Raw genomic sequence first — 26,558 nt, 5'->3', positions numbered from 1 at the left:
TAACTTACATTTAAAGCAGAGCGTGAAGATATTCTGCAACTTGAGACACACACCAGTCAAAATATATCTTTATTGAATGCAATATTAGGCATTCAGCTTTCATTTAAGACAAGAGTTTTCCAAAAAGACTCCCTTTTACAGTTTCTAAAAGCCAAATTCTAGTATAGAAAAAATATTCATGGCAGAAGTCCCCAGATGGTCAGTCCATTTTGTTTGAATTATGAAGTTCAGCATAAACTTAAGCCTTTCTAAAAGGATGATCATTCCTAATAGATGCTAGAAAGAGAAATAGGCAGTTTGCTTAAGAATAAACTGTTTTTAAATCAAATTACACCAATTCAAACAAATTCTATACTTTATCCATCTAGAGTGAGGTTCATAGTTTGAGGGTTTTATTAAACCTGTATAAAAGTGGCATTTATTTAAGTCAATGAAGAAATGCAGCTGGGAGGGCAATTCATCACTATCTGTTTCTAAAATAATCATACCGGCAACCTGAATATTCAACACCATTTCCACAGTACATCAGGTAAACAGCACTTCAGTCCAATAATTTAAAGTGTAGATATTAATGTCTTGCTTTGGAATGCAGATCATAAATCCTCATGTCCAGCAGATGGAGGTGCAGTTGCCAATGTCTCTACTTCTTCTCCTGTAAGAAGGGTCTCACTTAGAATAAAGCCTCTAATTACATTTTTACAATAAGTACCACCATATTTGTCACCTTTTGACCCTGGGAACTTACTGTGTTAAGAGAAACTACCCAAGAGTATCCATCAAGAAAGAACCAGCAACATGTGTCAAGTCATACTGGGGAGAGGCCTGCTTGCATTAGTCTCCTGGTCTTAGCTTTGTAAATTGGTTCCAGGCTACAGATCCTATGCTTACTTGAGCCAGTGTTTCTATATCATATACGTTCCAAAGGACTTAATTAGAATACACTTATAGCAGAAGCAATCACAATAGCAGTAGCATAGCTTTTTCCATTTTAAGCCTTTGTTTTCAGAGTATTCTAATTCTGACTTAAGTTTAAGAATAAGCAATTCAGGTATTTTGGTAACAAGGAGAGACACCCTCTTCCAATTAAAACAAAAAACTCTTGTACCTATATCCCAAACAGATGTGTAGGAGACTGACACTTAACATGGAAATAAGGAGAAGTGCCGTTTGAACAGTCTGGTGACATTCAGAGTTATAACCCCATTAATTCACATTGTGAACATGGAATACATCTGTATTCTTTGTTAAACTCAAAATACCTGATCCAAAGCCCACTAAAGTAAATGGGAATATTTCTACTGATTTTAGTGGGTTGTGGGTCGGACACAGAGAACACAGTTAAGACTGCACACATGTGTGGCTAACTTAGCTATTTAGTGAAAGTTATACTGAAAGGAAGCATAGCTCAATCCTTCATGACCTTGGGAAGGGTTAAGGAGGGGCTTCTGCACAATATGGCTCACATGGACTAATAGATTAAAAATCAACAGGGACCATCACCACTTAGTGTGACTGTCAGCTCCCCCATATTACAGGTCATATATTTCCACCCCGTAATGCTGGCATCAAGCTCAGTAACGTGGTCAGATTAAAGCATCTTTTCAGTGGCTCTCAACCTTTCCAGACTACTGTTCCCCTTTCAGAAGTCTGATTTGTCATGTGTACCCCAAATTTCACCTCACTTAAACTACTTGCTTACAAAATCATACTAAAATACAGAAGTGTCACAGCACACTATTACTGAAAAATTGCTGACTTTCTCATTTTTGCCATATAATTATAAAATAAAGCAATTGGAATATAAATATTGTACTTATATTTCAGTGTATTGTATATAGAGCAGTATAAACGAGTCATTGTATGAAATTCCAATTTGTACTGATTTCACTAGTGCTTTTTATGTAACTTACTATAAAACTAGACAAATATCTGGATGAGTTGATGTACCCCCAAGAAGACCTCTGTGTACCCCCAAAGGTACACGTAACCCTTGTTGAGAACCACTGTTTCAAGTGACAGATATGTAACATACATTAGTGATCTGTTCCAGTAGTTAATTTCCCTGACCTAAAAATTTGCACCCTATTTCAAATTTGCATTTTCTAGCTTTAACTTCTAACCATTGGATCTAATTATGCCTTTGTCTGCCAAAATAAAGAGCTCTCAGGTATAAGATATCTTCTCCTTATGTAGGTATTTCCAGATTCAGATTAAGTTCCCCCAGAGAGTCTTCTCTTTGAACTTCATGGATTGATCTCATTAAGTCTCTCATTGTAAAGTGTTTTCTCCAGGCCACAAATTCTTGTAGCTCTTTTCTGAATCCCCTCCAGTTTAACAATATGAAAGACCCTGGTATGGATTTTTTTGACACCTTACACAAGAGAGGCTCTCTCCAAAGGGGACAACAAAAATAAAAAGTAGTAGAATGAAACGTACTATCACAAGAAAGAGGACCAGTAGGACAATAAAATTAAATACTGATACTTCCTGTCTGGGAATGACTCCTCTACCCACAAACAACTTAAAATTAAAGACATTAAAATAGGAGGCCCAGATTAAGGGTTGATGGATGTGTATACATGCACCCACAGATGAGAAAGTGGAAGTGACTGGATACTCTCAGAACAAATATAGTGACAAAGCTGTAGAATATTCACAGCTTGTAAGCCTGATATGTTAGGCATGCTGTACAAGTACTTTTAGTTTAAGGGCCTTTTTTTTTAAAGTCACTCACCTGTTTTTCCAGACTGAACACAAATACCATCTTTTTCTTCAAAGCTTTCTGAACAGACACATTTGTAACTGCCAGGGGTATTAATACAGTCTTCATTTTCTCTTAAACACATTTTTTCAGCAAGGTTACACTCATCAATATCTAAAAAAGAAATTAACTGCTTTAAAAAAAGCAATTGTTTCATTTATAGTGAAAACTGCTAGCACCCAGTTCCATGAAAGTATCCAACAATCAGCTACATAGGGGGTTTGCAAAGAACTTTCAAGACATATTTAATAATAATATATGGAGATATACCTATCTCATAGAGCTGGAAGGGACCTTGAAAGGTCATAAAGTCCAACCCCCTGCCTTCACTAGCAGGACCAAGTACTGATTTTTGCCCCAAACCCCTAAGTGGCCCCCTCAAGGATTGAACTCACAATCCTGGGTTTGACAGGCCAATGCTCAAACCACTGAGCTATCCCTATAGCTATATCAACAAGGGAAGACAAACATTGCTCTCTTCCTCTGTGGATGTCAAGGCACTTCTAGTATATTTATTTACTGCTCCTCAGTACTGAAGGCGGCAGAAATGCTGCCCCCAGTTTTGACTTCTGTCAGAGTAACCTGTCTTGAGTCCGCTGACTTCAGACAGAGATGTCAAACTCATTGGGAGGAGTGTGCTGATTCCATGTTTGATTGTAGTTCATGGGGTGGGATAAGTTCAGGACTTTGTACTCGTCTCAATATACAGCAAATCTCACAGATGTCAGTTGAAGATTTGCACAGACATCGAGGGGAGATTAGAGGCTTTGTGTAGTAAACTATTTTTTCAGTACCATATGGTCACATTCAGTAAGAAAATGCTCCTCTTTAGGCCATAGATACTTCTGCCTGTTTTTTATCTTCCCTCCACTGTTTTGCTCCCTCTTTGTATGTCCTCTGTTCTTCTCTCCAAATTTCCTTCTCCACTGCAACTCCCATTTCCACCCCTCAAGGGCTTCACTCCATCCCTTTTCCCAATGCTAAAATAACCACCAATGAAATAATTAATGTTGACACTGAAGTATCGTCCTGGGGCTTCAGAGTTGCCACTCTAATTAGATTAAAAGGAGACAGAGTCCACATGTCTGCAGCATTGTTTCAGGCTGCCTGCTAACTCTGGAAGACATGACAAACTACACTGTTCACATTTGCAAGCTTCCCTTTAATAAAAATTAAAGCTTAGAGTCTGCAGAACATGAGCATGTACAGTAATTCAGGTCAGAAATCATGAGGACTATATGTTTGACTCTCCTGAATGAGTTATCTTGTCACTATAAATGGATATACCAGGAACAAACCTTAAGTGTTAAACGCAATACCTTTTCCCCCTGTGTAGCAGTGTCTAGTCTTTTTAGGCCTTGCTGTAGATCAGTTTAGCCATATGCAGAGTGTCTGAATATTAGAAGTTTCAGAGTAGCAGCCGTGTTAGTCTGTATCCGCAAAAAGAACAGGAGTACTTGTGGCACCTTAGAGACTAACAAATTTATTAGAGCATAAGCTTTCGTGGACTACAGCCCACTTCTTCGGATGCATATAGAGTGGAATAAATATTGAGGAGATATATATACACACATACAGAGGGCATAAACAGGTGGGAGTTGTCTTACCAACTCTGAGAGGCCAATTAAGAGGAAAAAAAACTTTTGAAGTGATAATCAAGATAGCCCAGTACAGACAGTTTGATAAGAAGTGTGAGAATACTTACAAGGGAAGATAGATTCAATGTTTGTAATGGCTCAGCCATTCCCAGTCCTTATTCAATCCTGAGTTGATTGTATCTAGTTTGCATATCAATTCCAGCTCAGCAGTCTCTCGTTGGAGTCTGTTTTTGAAGAGTTCTGTTGTAAGATAGCCACCCGCAGGTCTGACAACTATTTCACATTTGGGGACAATATATACCTTATATAAGTCAGCGGCACTGCTATGGGTACCCGCATGGCCCCACAATATGCCAATATTTTTATGGCTGACTTAGAACAACGCTTCCTTAGCTCTCATCCCCTAACGCCCCTACTCTACTTGCGCTACATTGATGACATCTTCATCATCTGGACCCATGGAAAAGAAGCCCTTGAGGAATTCCACCATGATTTCAATAATTTCCATCCCACCATCAACCTCAACCTAGATCAATCCACACAAGTGGTCCACTTCCTGGACACTACTGTGCTAATAAGCGATGGTCACATAAATACCACCCTATACCGGAAGCCTACTGACCGCTATACTTACCTACATGCCTCCAGCTTCCATCCAGGACACACCACACGATCCATTGTCTACAGCCAAGCTCTAAGATATAACCGCATTTGCTCCAATCCCTCAGATAGAGACAAGCACCTACAAGATCTCTATCAAGCATTCTTAAAACTACAATAACCACCTGTTGAAGTGAAAAAACAGATTGACAGAGCCACAAGTACCCAGAAGTCACCTCCTACAAGACAGGCCCAACAAAGAAAATAACAGAACACCACTAGCTGTCACCTTCAGCCCCCAACTAAAACCTCTCCAGTGCATCATCAGAGATCTACAACCTATCCTGAAAGATGATCCTTTACTCTCACAGATCTTGGGAGACAGACCTGTCCTCGCTTACAGACAACCCCCCAACCTAAAGCAAATACTCACCAGCAACCACACATCACTGAACAAAACCACTAACCCAGGAACCTATCCTTGTAACAAAGCCCGGTGCCAACTCTGTCCACATATCTATTCAAGTGACATCATCATAGGACCTAATCACATCAGCCATACCATCAGGGGCTCGTTCACCTGCACATCTACCAATGTGATATATGCCATCATGTGCCAGCAATGCCCTCTGCCATGTACATTGGCCAAACCGGACAGTCTCTACGCAAAAGAATTAATGGACACAAATCTGACATCAGGAATCATAATACTCAAAAACCAGTGGGAGAACACTTTAACCTGTCTGGCCATTCTATGACAGACCTGCGGGTGGCTATCTTACAACAGAAAAACTTCAAAAACAGACTCCAACAAGAGACTGCTGAGCTGGAATTGATATGCAAACTAGACACAATCAACTCAGGATTGAATAAGGACTGGGAATGGCTGAGCCATTACAAACATTGAATCTATCTCCCCTTGTAAGTATTCTCACATTTCTTATCAAACTGTCTGTACTGGGCTAGCTTGATTATCACTTCAAAAGGTTTTTTTCCCCTCTTACTTAATTGGCCTCTCAGAGTTGGTAAGACAACTCCCACCTGTTTATGCTCTCTGTATGTGTGTATATATATCTCCTCAATATATGTTCCATTCTATATGCATCCGAAGAAGTGGGCTGTAGTCCACGAAAGCTTATGCTCTAATAAATCTGTTAGTCTCTAAGGTGCCACAAGTACTCCTGTTCTTTTTGTGAATATTAGAAGGGATCTCTATTGTTACCTAAAACCAGTGGACTGCTGAGCTTTTTATTTTATAAAACATTTTGAAGCATTTGCAAACCTGAAGCTCTAACAGACTAACATTAAAGAGACACTCAGCAATAACCCATCTTGTATTCCAGCTTTTGGAACATATGTTGATCCAGCAAGTGCACTACAGTACATTAAGAGTAACTCAAAAGTTCAACTAACCTGTACACTTTTCATCTTCCATTGTGTATCCAGACAAGCAGTTTTTACATTTGCCAGGACCTTCTCCTGTGCAGCCTACACAGCTAATATCGCATGCTAAAACAAAACACCATTAATGAATACTGGAATGCAGATGAGCTGTAAACAGAAAAGACTGCATCTTGAACTTAATATCACAAATTTACATCAGTGTGTGTGTGTGTGGGGGGGGGGGGAAGAGTGAAAGAAATTATAGTTCACAAAATAATACTACCTAGTTCACATGTTCAACATGAAACCACCTATAGGCCCCTCCCCATCTCCCCCCAATCAGGACTGGGCACTATTATAAGGGTGCTTAACTGAACAATAGGACACCCCCTGATGAGCTCCAAATTAGTTTCTTCACTGTTGTGCATTTAATTTTGTAATCTTCAATTTGGATTTTGGGGAGGAGGGTAATTCAGCTTCCTTGATTTAAAAACAAAACAAAGAATATGAAAAGGAACTGCCTGTGCTGGTTAATATTAACATTTAAACATTCCTTGTGGGCAGTGGCAGTTACCCATTAGTAAGCTGAATAGTTTATACTACTATTTAGAATTACAGAATCTCAGTGTTGGAAGGGACCTCAGGAGGTCATCTAATCCAACCCCCTGCTCAAAGCAAGACCAATCCCCAGACAGATTTTTGCCCCAAATGGCCCCCTCAAGGATTGAACTCACAACCCTGGGTTTAGCAGGCCAATGCTCAAACCACTGAGCTATCTCTCCCCCCTAAATATGGAACGCTTCATGAATTTGCGTGTCATCCTTGTGCAGGGGCCATGCTAATCTCCTCTGTATCGTTACATTTTATAGCCAGACAGTTTTCTGCAGTGAGGGTTTAACATGGCAACAGTACATTAGTTTACATTGTGACGACTTTGTGAAACGGAAAAAATTATATACATTTAGTTTTCTTCAAGCATTCCAGAAGAGTCCACTTTACGTTGAAACCAAGCACAGAAAGTTTGATCAATAAAGAAAGTTTCAGAAAGCTATAAGCAAGGAAAAGCTGAAAATAATTAATGGTACTCTAGGTGTAACTATATCATCATCTACTGCTGCAAATACTATAAGAGGCTTTAAGTGTCTTATAAACAAAGTTGATTTATAATGGTGATGTAGACAAGGTTGTAACAAAATTGCAGTATGTGTCATTACTAATACATTCAGATTCTGAACACCAGCGACAAACTTCAAGACACTACAGATGATGTCAATTATACAAACGTCCCTCAAATGAAATATGAAAAAAGGAACAGGACACAAACAGCAAGTTCTCTTATTCTAACTTGTGGTTAGGACAGAACAATATTATAGTTAAATTAATATGGGTATTTTTGAAGCAATAGTATTAGTCACGCTTGTCTAGCAGAAGAAAGTAACAGAATTTGTTCCATTCTATATAGATCAAATATTATTTTAAATGTTAAGGTAACTGAAAGGAAACCTTTGCATATAAAAGATCCATTTGTGTTTAGACAGTACTGATCATCTTTGCAAGGAGAAGCCTCTACAGCACATTCATCCACATCTGAAACATAAGAAATGACACAGGTTATCTACAACTGTTGAATGTGATTAACAGTTAGCATAACGTTTAAGTGTTAATCTTCAACATCCTTGAAGAACTACTTTATACAGGTCATGATCCAAGTCCTGTAAAGTCAATAGAAAGACTCCCATAGCCTCCCATCCAATGGGGTTGCAAATTGTCCTGAAAGCAAAAAGCATTCAGTGCCCAGTATTAATTTGCCCAACTTGAAAATGTATATTTGACACTCAAGTACTAATGAAGCTTCATTCTGCTTAGAGCAGCAGTAAGACAGACACATCAGACTGGAATGATTTCAAGTTAAATAAAAAGCAACTGAGATTGAGAAAACCTCACATCCTGTTTTGTTTCCAAGTCTAACACTTGGAGGTATGCATTCTCCAACACTAGTCACATAAACACTACAGTAGAACTTCAGAGTTACGAACCCGAGTTATGAACTGATCGGTCAACCACACATCTCATTTGGAACCAGAAGTACGCAATCAGGCAGCAGCAGAGACAAAAAAAAAAAAAAAAAAGAGCTAATACAGTACAACACTGTATTAAATGTAAATTACTAAAAAACAAAGGGAAAATTAAAAAAAGATTTGACAAGGTAAGGAAATTGTTTCTGTGCTTGTTTCATTTAAATTAAGATGGCTAAAAGCAGTATTTTCCTTCTGCATAGTAAAGTTTCAAAGCTGTATTAAGTCAATGTTCAGCTGTAAACTTTTGAAAGAACAACCATAATATTTTGTTCAGAGTTACAAACATTTAAGAGTTTTGAACAACCTCCATTCCCAAGGTGTTCGTAACACTAAGGTTCTACTGTATGTAACTTGCAATATTCAGACAGTCACTTCTACCTCACTAGAACACTTCTACTTTTGCTACTCCCATATTACCAAGCCAGCAAAGTGTTCTAGGTGTTGTTAAAGATACAAGATTGAAGAGGAAAGTACAATACAGGATTATTTTTTAAAATGTATTTAACTTTGTGTTACTGTGGACAAGGCCTTGCTTACCCACACAGGTTTCTTCCTCATTTTTGATCCAGCCCTCTTTACAATCCTTGCAGTCTTTGTCAGTTGAGCCAGTGCAAGTTTTACAAGCATCATGGCAAGCTGGAAAGAGATTTTGAGCAGTCAGAGCTACATTAACTTATGCTTTAAACAAATTAGATTTTCTTTCAAAGTTTAAGTCTTCAGGCAACCAAATACTAGGATTGACCAGAAACTACCTGATCACATTAATATATAAATATTATTCTTCAGAATAAAATCTGAGTTTTTATAAACATCATATATATTATTTTATTTTTAACCCCACACACTTCCATTCACCCACTACCAAAATCTGACTACCTATAGAGTGGAAGAGAGCAAGCACTTTAACTAGCAATACTATACAACAAGCTGGAATTTTTGTTTTTGTATTTTGCACAATTTTAATGAAGAATAAAGTCAAGTGAAACTAACTACATGAGGTGTGACAGAATGTAGTTACTCACATTAGAACTTAGTAAGTACGGAGAGGTTGGCACCCTTGTGTTAAGAAGAGAGCCGTGAGATTATTTGATCACTGGAAGTGGTTAGAACCAATTTCACCTCTCATCAGAAATATAGCAACTCCTGCAACCCTTTGTTCACTAGCACAGTGTTGGGGCACTAGTTTAGTGCTAATCCAGAGCAGTGCTATCTACTAAATCAGCAAAGTTAATTTTTTTTAGCACCCAATTTTGCTTTAGGATCCAATAACCTGAGATGGTACTGGCCTCAAAAGGCCTGGTGAAACATGCAATGCATCCAGTATTAGGATTTGATACTACAGGATAAATTTCTTTAGATCATACTATGAATCAAGTCAGATGGAAAAAAAAAAAAAGTGCTACATAACTGCATTATAACACTGCCAAATAGTGCTACTAATAGTTCAGTTAATGTTAAGTAACATTTTTAGTTAAATTCTACAATCAGGTTTTTTAAGCTACTAAATAAGTCTGCTCTGAACTGAATTGCAAAATTATAGTGTTAGAATCAAGTTACACAACTGTGAGGTTTTTTGTTTTAGATGGGACTTGAAAATATTTTTAGCCAAAATCCATTTAAGTGACCAGGATAGACTATTACACAGGCTATAATGTAGACCACTATATGGTAACCTACGGTCAAAATTTCATAGGATATTTGCTACATATTTTAATGTATTATCTCTGCAATTAAAATCAATAGTTACATTTAATAACTGAATTATGCAACAAAGTTACTTAAAGATTACTGTCAAAACAAATTAACAAAAAAACAAAGAACATTCAGAAGAATGATTTGCCAGATCATCAGATGCTCCACACCACAAAGGAATATGTGCATGACTGATATGTCTCACTAAGGCCTTGGCTACACTTACCAGCTAGTTCGACGGCTGGAAATCGAAGTTCTGGGTTCGACTTATCGCGTCTAGTCTGGACGCGATAAGTCGAACCCGGAAGTGCTTGCCGTCGACTGCAGTACTCCAGCTCGGCGAGAGGAGTACCGCGGAGTCGACGGGGGAGCCTGCCTGCCGCGTGTGGACCAAGGTAAGTTCGAACTAAGGTACTTCGACTTCAGCTACGTTATTCACGTAGCTGAAGTTGCGTACCTTAGTTCGAATTAGGGGGGGTAGTGTAGACCAAGCCTAAGACACAATCTCACCATTCTGATTTTTTTTCCTCATTTCTTGTCAGCTCATATCCTCTACTTGCATGATTTTCTAAAATATTTTATTTAATATATTAGAATTCTTAATTACTAACAAAGGGTTATACAAAGAGGTAAGCAAATGCTAGTTACCTGCACAAACAGAATGTGTATCATTTTTCAGGATGCTGTAATAACCATCAGCACACTCTAGACAAAACTCTCCTGTGTACTCCCTGTTACAACTGCATGATCCATCTCCACCTCTAGTGCCATCTCCATCACAGTGACCATTTTCATGGCAAGGCCTTTCTGATCCACCGCGACATGCTACGAAGAAGGTTAAAACATTCTAACTTAGAACTTTTCATTACTATGGGGGGGAAAAAAAACAAAAAACCTTGAAATTCTAAACAGGAATATTTTCTATCTCCTTCCAACCCCAAGCCTTCCATCACCCACCCATTCCCAAATTAGCCAATAAAAAGTGAGGGGGAATTTATTTTTCACGCTGGAAGATCACATCATGTGCAGAACCTTCTCATTAGTTGTGTTCTACTCTTGAAACAAACAAACAAAAAAAGTCCCATGACAGGGTCTTACTTTTGTACTTCAGTATACAGGTCAATACCAATAATCAATGTCTCAGGGACATCTGACATAAAAATAATGTGTTTCAGATAAAGATTGGTTTTCATAAGAATTTTGGAGTTATCTGGAGTTTACCAGTTGTGCTGAATTTCTTTTTATATCATTTCTTGAAAAATAGATTTAAGAAAATAGATTTGCTGAAAAAAGGTAGCAAAGAGATCTAGACCGAGGAATAGCCCTATCCTTTGCACATACACATCCAAATGTTTCAACTCCAACCAGCGCCAATATAAAATAGCTATGTCCGTGCTACCTGCTTACTGGAGTTTTGACTAAGTTAATTCCACTTAAATGAATTTGGGTTTTAGGAAGACATAAATTTCATGTAACTTGGAATTCATATAATCAGGCTTCATCTAATTAGCAACTAAGGCCTTGGCTACACTTACCAGGTAGTTCGACGGCTGGAAATCGAAGTTCTGGGTTCGACTTATCGCGTCTAGTCTGGACGCGATAAGTCGAACCCGGAAGTGCTCGCCGTCGACTGCGGTACTCCAGCTCGGCGAGAGGAGTACCGCGGAGTCGACGGGGGAGCCTGCCTGCCGCGTGTGGACCAAGGTAAGTTCGAACTAAGGTACTTCGACTTCAGCTACGCTATTCACGTAGCTGAAGTTGCGTACCTTAGTTCGAATTGGGGGGGGTAGTGTAGACCAAGCCTAAGAAAAAGATAGTTGGATTGCGAAGAGTGATCAGATTGCAACTGCAGAAAGGTATTAATGGCCCTACTTACAGGAGAGGTCAATTTTTGAGCTAACCCTATTACCATGACATCACTTCGGAGGGCAGCCTTGGCCTGCCACTCAGCCAGGTCTGTAGTTCTCTCCTACATGCAGTGTCACTTTGATTTAACCCACTCCTCTTCCCACCTACTTCTCCTACTCTTTTCCCAGATTCACCTCCTCTGCTGCTGTTCCTAAACCTCTCCAGCTGCCTCCCTCCCATTTCTTCTACTCTCCCTTCAACATGATCCTCAACTGTGGATTTGCCCGTGTCTTCCCCAGCAACCTCCAGGATGCTTTGCTGTCTCTGGCCTCTCAACTGCAGCTCCATCCTTCAGTTACACTAGCTACTGCCATGTGTGCACATACTTCTTGCTATTTACTGTACTGTTGTTGTAAATATCAGCACAGTATCTGGGCACTAACCCTTCTTTTTGCCTCACTGTTATGGTTCTGCCTGCTTAGCCACCACTTCAAGATACCACTTCCTTCTCACCTCTTTTGATCTGGACCCCCATTAAATCAGATGGTGTCTCCAGCAAGATTCTATTTTTTACAAAGCAGTTCAGGACAGACAAGCATTAGAGGACTGGATAAAACAGAGCCAATATACTCATGGGCTTTAAATTACTGTAATATTTCTTAATTTAAAGAAATACCAAGGCAGTCTGGTCCATATGTTCCAGCAGGACAGCAAACTTCAGTAGTTTCTATACAAAACCATTTAAACAAGTCAGGATACTTCTTCTTTCTGTAGAATAAAGACATTCATTTCTTAAAAGGAGTAAAGATTCCTGTTTCTAGCTCATCACACAACTCAACAAAACTCTGTTTGAAATACACATGTTTAACACAATTCTCATCTTGGCTGACACGGTTATAAAAAAAGTGAAGTGTAGTTTTGGAGGACAGAATAAAAATAATCAAAACATACAGATTAAATAATTTTAAAATGGATCACAATTGTTTTCTGTCAACAATGGAAAGAGCTATCTTAATTCAGTGACCAGTTGCTGGAAGCCTTCCGGAATCTGATGGTATTCCAAAACCAAATTGCTTTATTTAAATAATGAAAGGTGTGTAATAAACAGAAAAAGTTTAGTTTTTGTAGCTCTCATTTCATATCCCCTGACTTAATAAAGGGAAAGGTAAAGAGTGAGGCAACAGTCCAATAAGCTAATTTTTTTTCTGAAGGTATGGAATATAGTCTACACTAGTTGTGGGCAACCTATGGTCTGTGGGCCACATGCGGTCCATCAGGATAAGCTGATTGCGAGCCACAAGACATTTTGCCGACGTTGACCGTGGCCAATGGGAACTGCGGGAAGCGGCAGGCTGCAGAGACATGTTGGAGTACATGATGAAGTAATACAAGCACAATTGGCCCTACTAATCCCAGGTTAAATTGGCAGAACTGGCAGTTAGAGGAGCTACTTTACCTGTAAATTGAGAAAATATCTGGAATTATGAAGAGACATGGAATCCTACAAAGCCATCCTGACTGAGTGTGATTTTTATTTATTTATATTATAGTAGTACGTAGAAGTCTTAACCATTGATTGGGATGGGAATAGTAACAGAAACCATCGGATTGTACCAAAGACTATTAGAAAAATGCTACAAGTTCACAAGTGATCAAATCCCTGGACTCACATTAGCATCAACCTCCTATACAGTGAGTTAGTAAGTCAGGAAAATAACAAAAAAAGAGGCAGTATGAACACACTGCTTTGTCTTCAAGGCAATGTTCATCTAGGACAAACAAGAAACTTCATAGATCTAGCAACTCATCCATCCAAGGTAAACAGAACAATATGCCATTTATTGTGCATTATCTTTCAAAATTTAAGAAGAGCTAGGTCTTTTTGCTCAAGGTACTTGAATAGAGATCTCAAGATACTTTTAAGAAGAAAGGTTTGCCAAGGTGTCTTAGCTAAATTACTACCTTTCCTCATTGCTGTACTGCATGCCGATTAGGTGCTACCTTCCAGTCCTGAGATTGCTGCATTTCATAATACTTTGCATATAGAGTCATTCCAAAGGCTCTAAAAGCACTTTATTAAAGGTGCAGTATAAATATAACATAAGCTCAGAATAATATCATGGCTACACTATGAACTTTCTCCACAGTTTACCCTGATTCCATAATCCTAACTGAGCAGTAACCATAGATAAAAAAAATAGTAGCTTCTTACTGAGTTATTGTAGCGTGGGGGGGGGGGGGTGGGAAGGGAAGTGAGGCTGAACTATTCTTATTGATCAGACACAGGATTTGGTAACGATGGATTGTCGTCTTAGATTTTATCGACAAATAAAGACCTCACTAGAGATTTTGTTACCTACAGTTTGAACCACCAGTTCTCTATATGTTCTTCATGCTCTTCTACCATGTTGTTGCATTCAAAGTTACTGCTGTCACACAGGTTCTCTATGATCTCTACAAGACGGATTTCACTAAAAGTAAAAAACGTTACAAGTTTAAAATTAATTTAAGAATGGTATGTGATCATCTAGATTCCAACCTCTTAACTTTTATTACATGATCACTTTGTGGTGTGATTTGGGCCAGTTCCCAAATATAGCAACAAAACATCCCCCACAGAAGCATAAAGAGTTAGCTAATGTTGCATCATCAACTAAGAAGTCAGCACCAGTGAAGAACAAAATCACAAGACCCATTTTAATTTTACCAATTATATTTATAGATTATAGTGGGTTGCAAAGGAAAAAGAGAAAACATTTTCAACCACAATATTTTAATTGTGATAAAATCAGATATTGACAAGCAATATAAATCCACAGCTTTTGTAGTAACTCAAATCTAGAAGTTTCACACTAGCATCTTATTGCTAGTGTGAAACTTCCAGAGACCAAAATTCAATATTGAATTTGCAGAAGACTGCAGTTCAGACTGGCAGGTTTTTTATCCTGCATATGCAAGAAATGGGAAGGTAAAGCATAAACTGTTCTAGCACTGAAACAGGGAGAAAGTCTGGACCTTTGGATTGCTGTCTGTCAAAGTTGGTCCAATAAAAGAAATTACCTCACTCTCCTTAACTCTCTAATATCCGGGGACCAACAATGCTATAACAACACTGCATTCTACAATAGTGCAGGCATTTAGGGAGCGATTCAGCAGTTTGGGATTAAAATGAAGCCTATGATAGCTCTGACAGAGAAAAAAAAAAAAAAAAAACACCACTCAATAAATTGCTAAATAACCTCACAAGATTTTCAACAGCATGAGATAATGTAGCTTAGTTTTTGGTATTGTTGGTAAAAATCAGATTGAGGGTTAAAACACTGGACTGTAGTCGCCACCAAAAACTGCTAATACCCCTGGAAGTATCAAATTGGTCGCATTTTATCAGAAATCATTAAGAACACATAGCTTTATTTTATTATTCTACAAAATATGTTCAATATTTATGCTTTTGTACAGATTGCTATAACATTTATGGCTTAGTCATAAACGTTCATAGATATACTGTACCTGGATTCATACTTGGATAGGGTTTTCTCTTCCCAAGCAGTGTTCCCACCACCAAAATTCTTTTTTGCTGTATCCGCTAATCCCTACAGAAGACAAAATACTTTTTAAAAATAAGTTTTATGAAACAATTATCCATCTAGAACTTTACTATTAAAAAGTAATCACATTTTAAGTGTAATAGGCAGGCAATATTCATAAACTTCCACAACATGCAAAGTTGTGATAGGTGCCATACAAAAATGTAAAACAAGATTTTGAAGCTTACAATCAAATGTTATATGAGACAAAGGGATGAAAGGCAGCAGGGTAAAGGGGAGAAGACATATAGAAAAAAAGGTAAATTACAATAGTACATGGTGCCTCGATTGTTATTTGCATAATAAGGTTCTGGAATAGTCTTTTATTAAGATTGATTTCCTGGCTGCCATGTGAGAATGTGAGTGAAATCCCAACCTCACTGAAGTCAATGGAAGTTGTGCCATGGAGTTCAATGGGGCCGGGATTTTCTCTCAATACTCGGATATATTTTCCCACATGTAGTACACACTTGTACACACTTTCACACACACACACACACAAAGAGCCGGAGCAGACTCGTTACCGCAGTTCGCGCACACCACGCCGGGCGGAGAAGCCCTTGAATGAACCACTGCCCAATTTGCTGAAGTCTCAACCCCATTAGCTCGGCAGCCCCAAGAAGAGATGCGAACTGAGCATCTCGCCCCAGCACAGCGTGAGGCACCGACCGCCCCTGCCTCGCCAGGCGCCGCGGACCCCTGGAGCGAGGCTCTGCTCTGGGAGGTAACACAAGGCTGGGAGCCTGCCCCGCTCTCGGGGCCGGGGACCCCGTGTCCGGCTGACGCCCGCCTCTGCGGCTCCCCCGGCCGCCCCCCGCGCTGCCCACCTGGTTGAAGCGGTCCGCGATCCCCCGGCAGGTGGCGCAGGCCTGGCGGGGCCGCGGCCCGGCGCCCAGGGCAGGGGGCAGCAGCAGGGCGGCGCACAGCACCAGCACCAGCGCCGCGGCCACCGGCGCACTGCCGCGACGGGGGCAGGGTTTCATGGCGCGGGGCAGGGGGAAGCGGGGCGCAGCCGCCTCTCGCTCAGGAGCCGGCTACCGGCAGCGCCACACGAGCCCCCTCGGCTACCCTAGCAACCAGCGAACCGAGCCGAGCCACGCCGGCCGGGCCCAGCTGCTGCCCCCATTCGGATTTCCGCGTCAGCTTCACGCGTACTCCGGCCCCGGCGCCCATTGGAGCAGACAGTGAGCCCGAAGGAACGTGGTCCAATCAGAGCTCGCCACGCTCGGGGCCAATGAGAACCCACGTGTAGGCCCAGGGCGGGGATGGGCAGGAAGCCACAGGAGAAAGAGCGATGGGCGGGCCCGGTTGCACGCTCAGCGGCCATCTTGATTCCGGGCAGCCAGGAGCCCGGCAGCGACCTCGTACCAGTCGCCCACTTCTGTTAGAAGCTGCGTACAGGGGCTTGTATGCCTGCTGTGCTTTGCCCGAATCCAACATGGCCGCCTGGAGCCTCTTGTACGGTCAGGTGACACCACGCTGTCACGTGCGCCCTGTGGGAGGAGGCCACGTGGCTGACGGGCTGTAGGTGGTGAGTTCAGGCGGCTGCGGAGGCAGGTTGGCCCCGGCTGCAAGGGGCGGGGGGCAGCTGGCCAGTCTGCAACCCCTTCCACACTCAGCCTTCTCCCCCGTGGGGACCCCGTCACCCGCGGCGCCGGTGCTTCCAGGGCAGGCGGGAGGGGACTCTGTGAGGCGGAGGAGGGGGATTCGTTTGATGTGTCCTATCCACGCGTGACCGTGTGGCAGGCACGTCGCTGTGGGACAGTGTACGAGCTCTGCCGACTCGCTTCCCCATAGGGTGACCAGATGTCCCGATTTTATAGGGACAGTCCCGATTTTTGGGTCTTTTTCTTATATAGGCTTCTATTACCCCCCACCCCCTGTCCCGATTTTTCATACTTGCTGTCTGGTCACCCTACTTCCCCACAGCGCGCTGCAGTTGATTGAGTGGGGCTGCCCGGCTAGCGAGGCGCCCAGGGGCAGAGCTGGGGCTGCCCAGTGGAAGCAGAGGGAGGTTTTCTCTAATGCATGGAAGAGGCCAAGAGTTCTGTACGGCAGCGCTGGCTGCTCGATGAATGCACACGCCGTAATAATAAATAATGTGCAGCGAGCGGCCCATCTGGACATGTCTCACCCCTGCCAGCATGGGAGACTAAACTGGGTCATTGAGGAAGCTGGGTGTAGGGAATCTAAGCACCCAGCCATGCATTTAAAATTAAACCAGGGTAAAAAAATGACTTTATATTTATTTTTATTACAAATATTTGCACTGTAAAAAACAAAAGAAATAATATTTTTCAATTCACCTAATCCAAGTACTGTAGTGCAATCTCTTTATCATGAAAGTTGAACTAACAAATGTAGAATTATGTACAAAATTATGTACAAATATAATTGCATTCAAAAACAAAACAATGTAAAACTTTAGTGCCTGTAAATCCACTCAGTTCTACTTCTTGTTCAGCCAATTGCTCAGACAAACAAGTTCGGTTACAATTTTCAGGAGATAATGCTGCCTGCTTCTTGTTTACAATGTCACCTGAAAGTGAGAACAGGTATTTGCATGGCACTGTTGTAGCCTGCATCGCAAGATGTTTACATGTCAGCTGTGCTGAAGATTCATATGTCCCTTCATGCTTCAACCACCATTCCAGGGGACATGTGTCCATGCTGATAACGGGTTCTGCTCGATAACGATCCAAAGCAGAGCGGATCAACGCACATTCATTTTTATCATCCTAGTCAGATGCCACCAATAGAAAGTTGGTTTTCTTTTTTGGTGGTTCAGGTTCGGTAGTTTCCTTATCGGAATGTTGCTCTTTTTAGACTTTCGAAAGCATGCTCCACACCTGTCATAACTATAAAGGGAAGGGTAACAGCCCTCCTGTGTACAATACTATAAAATCCCTCCTGGCCCAGAGACTCCAAAATCCTTTTACCTTTAAAGGGTTAAGAAGCTCAGGTAACCTGGCTGACATCTGACCCAAAGGACCAATAAGGGGACAAGATACTTTCAAATCTTGGTGGGGGGGAAGACTTTTGTTTGTGCTCTTTGTTTTGAGGGTTGTTCGTTCTTGGGACTGAAAGGGACCAGACATCAATCCAGGCTCTCCAAACCTTTCTGAACAAGTCTCTCATATTTCAAACTTGTAAGTTTTTATCTTTGTTTTCTCAACTTGTAAATGTACCCTTTTGCTAGAGTGTTTATATCTGTTTGCTGTAACTTTGAACCTAAGGCTAGAGGGGATTCCTCTGGGCTCTTTAAGTTTGATTACCCTGTAAAGTTATTTTCCATCCTGATTTTACAGAGATGATTTTTACCTTTTTCTTTAATTAAAAGCCTTCTTTTTAAGAACCTGATTGATTTTTCCTTGTTTTTAGATTCAAGGGAGTTGGATCTGTATTCAACAGGGAATTGGTGAAGAGTCTCTCAAGGCTTGGTGGGAGAAAGGAGTGGGGATGGTTAATTTCTCCTTGTTTTAAGATCCAAGGGGTTTGGATCTGTATTCAACAGGGAATTGGTGAAGAGTCTCTCAAGGCTACCCAGGGAAGGGAATTAGCATTTTGGGAGTGGTGGCAGCGGACCAGATCTAAGCTGGTAGTTAAGCTTAGAAGTTTTCATGCAGGCCCCCACATTTGTACCCTAAAGTTCAAAGTGGGGAAGCAGCCTTGACAACACCTCATCTCTCTCAGATTTTGGATGGCACTTCAGATTCTTAAAGTGGGTTGAGTGCTGTAGCTATTTTTAGAAATCTCACATTGGTACTTTCTTTGCGTTTTGTCAAATATTCTGTGAAAGTGTTCTTAAAAAGCACATGTGCTGGATCATCATCTGAGACTGCTATAACATGAAATATGTGGCAGAATGTGGGTAAAACAGAACAGGAGACAAACAATTTTCCCCCAAAGAGTTCAGTCACAAATATAATTAACACTTTTTTTTTAATGAGCATCATCAGCATGGAAGCATGTCCTCTGGAATGGTGGCAGAAGCATGAAGGGGCTTATGAATGTTTAGCATAGCTGGCACGTAAAGGCCTTGCAGTGCTGACTATAAAAGTGCCATGTGAACGCCTGTTCTCACTTTCTGGTGACATTGTAAATAAGAAGCCGGCAACGGTATCTCCCGTAAATGTAAACAAGCTTGTTTGTCTTGGTGATTAGCTGAACAAGAAGTTGGACTGAGTGGACTTGTAGGCTCTAAAGTTTTACATTGTTTTGTTTTTGAGTGCAGTAACATAACTAAAAAATCCCTACATTGTAAGTTACACTTTCACGATAAAGAGATTGCAGTATGGTACTTGTATGAGGTGAATTGAAAAATACTATTTATTTTGTTGATCATTTTTACAGTGCAGATATTTGTAATCAACAATATGAAGTGAGAACTGTAACTTTGTATTCTGTGTTGTAATAGAAATCAATATATTTGAAAATGTCGAAAAACCATCCAAAATATTTAATAAATTTTATTTGGTATTCCATTGTTTAACAGTGTGATTAATTGTGATTAATTTTTTTAATCACAATTTTTTTGAGTTAATTGTATCAGTTAACTGTGATTAATCAAGAGACCTAATATTTTGATAACCTGGTTATCCGCATTGTCTGAAGAAATCTTAAAAGTTTTCTTCTCAGATTTGCAGTCCACAATTACAGGCTTCTTTGATTTCCCTGAACTCAAGAGATGTTAAAACCTAGAAAGACTAGTATGATGTGCACTACATCACCTCACTTTGTAATGAAATCACCCCCTCCCTGGGAAAAAAAAAAATAAAAAAAGAAAAAGCCTGGTATAGGCCTTCTGAGTTTAAAAATACTTTTAAGGGCACCTTCAAAACACATTGTCAAAACACCTGATACAGCTCAAGTAAAGAAAATGATCCTTATTGTGGCAAATCCCAAAGGGATGTACCTTCCTTGCAGCATCCTAATTCTGAATGCACTTAGAGTTAAATAAAAAAGAAAAGAAAACCTCTTTGTTAAAATGTTAACGTTGCAAAACCAAGTACTCTAAAGTTGATTGTACAAGCAATCCTAACTCAGCTCATTGATGGGTATGTAGTCTTTAATTACATGATCACTTACTATTTTTTCTATGGGACCTCTGTTCCCATCCAGTGCATTGTGAACAATGTTTTGGGTAGAAATCAAGGTTATGTAGTGAATGAAGGTCTGTAGGACCACTGGCTCATTTGTTGTAAAAGTTGGAAGGTGAGTAGTGAATGAGGCAGGGGACTGCAGGAAGAAAAAGGATGGTCTCATGGTTAAGGCAGTTGAATGGAACCCTGGATAATTGGATTCTGTCCCTGTCTCTGCCAGAGAGCTCCAAAGTGATGCCAGGCAGGTCACTTAAACCAAACTTTTCAAAGGTAGTCACTAACTGTGTGTTCCGAATTATTCTTGGTGTTCTGTGGAAAAGTAGAGTATGATCAGTAATTAAAGGCTGTATCATAATGCACATGCATCAGGATGCACATGCATCAGGGGGGCAAATTTAGGATTCATAAGCAAATTTAGTACTAGGTTTCAGAGTAGCAGCCGTGTTAGTCTGTATCCGCAAAAAGAACAGGAGTACTTGTGGCACCTTAGAGACTAACAAATTTATTTGAGCATAAGCTTTTGTGGGCTACAGCCCACTTTTTTGGATGCATAGAATGGAATATATATTGAGGAGATATATATACACATACAGAGAGCATGAACAGGTGGGAGTTGTCTTACCAACTCTGAGAGGCCAATTAAGTAAGAGAAAAAACTTTTGAAGTGATAATCAAGTAATCAATAATTTTAATACTGGCATTTCCTAACTTTTAAGTGTTTAAGTTTGCAACTTTTGACACAACTATGGTAAAAGTATGTTAATTTCCTAAGTTTTAAACAAACCTTACCTTAGTTCCTCCTGTTCCTATGACACACCGGGCTGTTCCAGTTCCTCCATTCATTACAGTCATTCACTAGCTGTGGTAGATCTCAAGTGATGCCAGCACATTCAGTATCCTCTGTCACTGTCTTCTGCCAGTTCTTCCTTGGCCTTCCTTGCTTTCTCTTTCCTCCCTCGGGTACTCTTGGTTTAGCTTATCTCCCATCTTTCAGAGCTGTGACTGGTTCTTCTTGAGATGTCTTTCACTATTCTATAGAGCTGCTTTAAATCTCCCCTCTATGCTGCTACTGCTGCCTTATAGTCTTCTGCTGAACCCAGGCAATTCTATCTTGTCCGCAGCTGTCTTTTTTTTTGTCCTTTTCTCTGTATCTTGCATCCACCTCTAAGAGTTCTGCCTGTGTCTTACACTGTTCCTTTTTGGTCTTCAGAGCTTTCAGATCATCAGTTGCTTCCCATGTTCCAGATATAATCCATGCATCTTTCTTCAGCCCCCTTCGGTGGCCTGCTACTTCCTCTGCTGTCTCAACTACCATCTTCTTCCAGTTTGGCATCTGTCTTCCAGACTTTCATCAGTCTGGTCCTGTAAAACAGTAGAATAGTTAAGTGCAATCTGGAAATTGATCTGTGTGTTTTTTGTTTTTTTTGTTCTTGAATTTCTTTATTGCTATAACATTCTTGTTTCCATCTTTGTGGGTTTAGTGAGTCTAAGTTGTAATGTGGCCATTCAAAGATAATGATCTGAGCCAACATCTGCTTCTCTGCTGACTCTGACATCCCTCCTGGAAGATGCCCATCTCTTAGATATATACACATGGTCTGTCTGTTTGATAGTTGCATTCTCTAGTGACCTCAGTGAGCTTTTGAATCCTCTTGTTCTGGAAGAGATTTTTAATGTGTTTGTGCCACAGAGATTCAAGAGTCGTTCACCATTATCAGTTTGGATGCCTGCTGCTGCTGTGCCCATTACTCCTTCCCAACCAGTATAGGTGTTGCCGATTTGTGCATTGAAGTTGCCTATCATTAGCTTGATGTCATGAATAGGCATATCATCCGATACTTGGTGCAGCTTGCAGATGGTGGGAGACCCTGGCGATGCCCAGTTATCTATGCTGGGTAGCTTATACACAGGTTCCAGGTTCCTAATCCTTGCAAAGAGGGACCCTGCCCTCTGTGGGCCTTCTTAAATTTCTTCTGATGGGGGATCAAAAGGAAAATTAAATGTCTCAGAAGTACATCCGAAATATCTTCTTCACAGACCCAACTCAAAGGGAAAAAGGCAGACAACACCATCTTACTTCAGGATAGTCTGCTTAGCAGTTTTCGACAAATCATTCTGGCTGGGCTACTGAAATCAGGGTCACTCTGTCAGGCTTACCCTGGGAGTTCACTGTACTCCTCCTAGACTAGGGAGTAGATATCTCCTGGATGGGAGTTCCCCTTGTGGCTTCAGGCGTTGCTCCAGCTGTTTCCTGCTCAAGATGATCTTGCCCCACAGCTGCTTGCAGTTTCCTCCTTTTTAATGGCCTCCTCCTTACCATTCAGGATTGGCAGGGGGAGGGATTAGCCCTGCAAATAGGGTCTCTCTGATGCCTTCCTCATCAGTGTGGGGTCTATATACCCCACCACACACCTGCTCATAGAATGTGTCCTTTTCACTCCCACCTGCTGTGTTTGTTGGTGCATACTTGGGTTATTGTACATTTGATATGTCTTATTTATAGTCTAGCTGTTGTTAATCTGTTAATTCACTGGCTCCCAAGCCAGAGGGTCTTCAGTGTGATGTTATCCAGCATAATTCTTACACCTCTTTATGCATTCATCTTCCTGAGTATAAGATTGTAGTCCCAGCCATCATCTTTCCCCTCCCTGCCCATCTTGTCTCATTGTTCAGATGGTACGTCTTCATTTCTTGTGTAATTTGTGCCAGCTTTCTTGTACTGTACAAAGTATATACATTCCACATGCCTATTCTGGTTACAGATTTGGTTATCAGGATTCAGTATCTTGAGATCTCAGCTTTCTTTTGGCTTTCGCTGATAACTGTCATACTTGGGTTTTGACCTCCATCTTTACCTACCATTCTCAAATTTCGGTTTGACTGAACTGTTTCAGTTGCATTACGGTTTTACCTGAATGGGTAACAAACCTAACTGCAGAACCCTCCTCTTTTATCCGGGCTTCGGAATGGCATTGTTGCTAGTATGTGGCAGTGGCAAAAGTTACAAACCAAGAAAAATGAGGAAAAAATTATTTTGTGTAAAACCAAACTGACTTCTGGATGTATCATCAACTGCGTTGGAACCTTTAGTTTTACAGTACAGACCTCTGGGGTAACACAATAATTGGTAATAGGTTGTCATTCTCTCTATGGGCCAAACAGTAGAGGGAGCTGAGACACACACTTTGCCAGTGGGTTTCACAGGTATTTGTTGACAGCAGAGGAATGGTCAGACTCAGGAATCCTGGGGTCAATTCCAGGTTCTCAAGTGTACATGTTCTAGTAGTTACAGACCATTATACCTCTGATCCCTTCTATTTCTGCCCCTTGTTCTGTCTGGTCCCTGTCCCAGTCTTCCTTTTGGCTGGTGTGTTGGTCTCCCCTCTCTGCTCTTCTCCCTTCTACATTCCAGTTAAGTTACTTCCCTCTCCTCTATACTGCCTGGGTGCTATCAGGGGGCATTGAGAGCACATTAGAGAGGGACTCCTTGCCCACAGTTCCACTGTATGGCACCACAGTGGCCCATGGCAGTCAGGAGGAGCAATTACAAAGCAAGTTCTGCTCAGCACTCACATTCCGAGTGTCATCAGCAATGGTGTAGTCCTAAACTGCAGTGTCTCCGCACCAGCCTGATCCTTTACGCCTCATGCTGCTCTAACTCTGCCCCCACTCTGTAAGGGATGGTGCACAGTGGTGTAGCAGAGCCAGAACGCCATGCTGGTGCATTCCAGTTCCACTACGCCACTATTCCTCAGTTGCTCTGTGGGGATGGAACATGTGTCAACTAGTCAGCACATAGGACAGGGATTGGCAATCTTTGGCACGCAGCTCGCCAGGGTAAGCACCCTGGCGGGCTGGGCCGGTTTGTTTACCTGCCACGTCCGCAGGTTCGGCCGATCACGGCTCCCACTGGCCGCGGTTCGCCACTCCAGGCCAATGGAGGTGGTGGGAAGCGGCAGCCAGCACATCCCTCAGTCTGCGCCGCTTCCCGCTGCCCCCATTGGCCTGGAGCGGCAAACCGCGGCCAGTGGGAGCCGCGATTGGCCAAACCTGTGGACGCGGCAGGTAAACAAACCGGCCCGGCCTGCTGCCAAAGGTTGCTGATCCCTGACGTAGGAGGTGGGGGCAGGGGTCGGGGGGTTGGAGCGGGACATGATGTCTGCGGACAGAATCTGCAGACAGAATTTAACTACCACGCTCTAACATCCCCCAACTGAGCATGGGTGAATTATGATTTCCAGAGCTGTATAACTTGGGCAAATTTGAGTGGATTTTCATGGGAACAGCAAAAGGCACATTCCTGGCACCAGGATGAGCTTCAGTTGTAAGAATTTTTTAAACATGGGGAAAATATATTGTTTTGCCCTAATTTTGTTCTTGTAAACATCTGAACTGTTTTTCCGGAAACTTCCTCAGAAATGAGCTTGTCTCTGTCACCAACAGAAGTTGGTCCAATAAAAGATATAACCTAACTTACCTTGTCTCTCTAATATCCTAGGACCAACATGGCTACAACAACACTGCATGCAATCATTAAAGTCAGGCTATTTCACACCACAGGGAGGGGCAAATTACAAAGATATGGGACCCGCACAGAAAACACTGTGCCTCCAGCTCCTTCTCTATTATGCTTGTGGTGGCAGTATGCTATGTGGAGAAAAGTTGTCTCTTACGGTAGAGCATAAGACATTAAGGCTTTATAGATCAAAGCCAAAACCTTAAACTTCAGGCAGTCAATGCAAATCATGGAACACTCGTTGAGTATACTCTTGGCAAGATACTCCACTTTGTTAGTATATATGAAAACCTGATTGATTATTTGATCTGTTAGTCATGCAATAGGCTACATGTACAGTATCATTGGCTTTCCCTTTATATTTTAATAAAATGCATTAGTCTCTCCTTTCCCCTTGTAGGCACATTGTCATGATGTTAATATGATTTCATTTTTCCCCTTGTCAGCTTTGATCTCTGATAACAGACTATATGTGGATTTCACATCCAGCATGGCTGAGAAGAGGAGCACAGGTGGACAGTCACTCCTGCTGTTGCTGATCATTGCTGTGGCCTTTGCACATTTAACTGTCTGTCCATTTACAAAAGTGGAGGAGAGTTTCAATCTCCAAGCCATCCATGACATTGTGTACCACAGACTGGACTTGGAGAAGGTGAATAGGAATTTATGGTCTGTTCAAGATAACCATCTCTCTCTTTCTTGACCAGCACAAATGCAACATGAAGCATAAGAGCATTATTTATCTAGTTCTGCTACAATCATCTGTTCTTAGATGTTATTTCTAGCTTGCCTGTCTTACTGAGCCTTTCTTTTCTTTGCAGTACGACCACCATGAATTTCCTGGAGTTGTCCCAAGAACGTTTCTAGGACCAGTCTTTATTGCTGCGCTTTCCAGCCCAGCTATATTCGTGCTGTCAAGGTTGCAAATGTCCAAGTTTTACTCCCAACTGATAGGTATGAACCTTAAATCAGGTCTGAAAGGAGATCTTGTACAGTGCTGTATTCTGCAGTACTGGTCTGTAACACTGTTGTAAGATATAGTGTTTTTGATCAATGCTAGAGAATATGGTAGTATATTTATTTTATAAGTGAACTTGCAAGACTAGAGTTGTTTAACTTAATGCTAATGTAAAGGTTCCACCATCCTTTTTGGACCAGGTAAACAACACAAATAAAGTTATACTAAAGTAACAGAGTTCTAACAGAAAACTGAGGGAATGGGGGAAGGAAATTCAGAATTCACTTCCAAGATTTTCTGCATATATTGTGTTTTATTTAGACATACCAGCATCTACCGGTAGTCTGGTGGGTCTGTCTACCTGCTAGACAGTCAGCCACACCCACCCATACCCTGGGGGCTGGGGACCAGGGAAGTGTTTGTCTCTCTTGGTCC

The 26,558-nt window shown here is 41.3% G+C and overlaps 2 protein-coding genes and 1 pseudogene across 6 annotated transcripts in view; 1 reads left to right on the top strand and 2 right to left on the bottom strand.

Annotated features, from left to right (window-relative positions):
- ALG12 (ALG12 alpha-1,6-mannosyltransferase) overlaps positions 1-26,558 on the top strand; it is a 164,446-nt gene that overhangs the window by 125,113 nt on the left and 12,775 nt on the right. Inside the window, exons 1-3 of one of the 4 annotated variants that reach the window (XM_054021301.1) lie at positions 16,996-17,078; positions 25,612-25,817; positions 25,987-26,119. In XM_054021301.1, the coding sequence (XP_053877276.1) occupies positions 25,656-25,817; positions 25,987-26,119 (295 nt within the window). In that variant the 5' untranslated portion in view covers positions 16,996-17,078; positions 25,612-25,655. The other 3 variants (XM_054021320.1, XM_054021329.1, XM_054021310.1) reach the window with 3 other exon arrangements.
- Positions 53-16,693, bottom strand: CRELD2 (cysteine rich with EGF like domains 2). 2 transcript variants are annotated; one of them, XM_054021343.1, is made up of 10 exons: positions 16,375-16,693; positions 15,471-15,553; positions 14,321-14,431; positions 12,637-12,728; positions 10,761-10,937; positions 8,958-9,056; positions 7,846-7,929; positions 6,373-6,468; positions 2,735-2,875; positions 53-652 (listed from the first exon to the last, which is right to left on the bottom strand). In XM_054021343.1, the coding sequence occupies exons 1-10, from the start codon at positions 16,528-16,530 to the stop codon at positions 594-596; spliced, it is 1,098 nt and encodes a 365-aa protein (XP_053877318.1). In that variant the 5' UTR covers positions 16,531-16,693; the 3' UTR covers positions 53-593. The 2 variants fall into 2 exon arrangements, with proteins under 2 accessions (XP_053877318.1, XP_053877328.1); XM_054021353.1 differs by lacking the exon at positions 16,375-16,693 and adding an exon at positions 16,072-16,240.
- Positions 7,128-7,227, bottom strand: LOC128830720 (U6 spliceosomal RNA; annotated as a pseudogene).

Source organism: Malaclemys terrapin, chromosome 1 (assembly GCF_027887155.1).
Source record: "Malaclemys terrapin pileata isolate rMalTer1 chromosome 1, rMalTer1.hap1, whole genome shotgun sequence".
In the NCBI taxonomy this organism is placed as follows: Eukaryota; Metazoa; Chordata; order Testudines; family Emydidae; genus Malaclemys; species Malaclemys terrapin.
The sequence above is the reverse complement of the archived record's forward strand: the minus strand, read 5'-3'. Positions and strand labels throughout refer to the sequence as shown.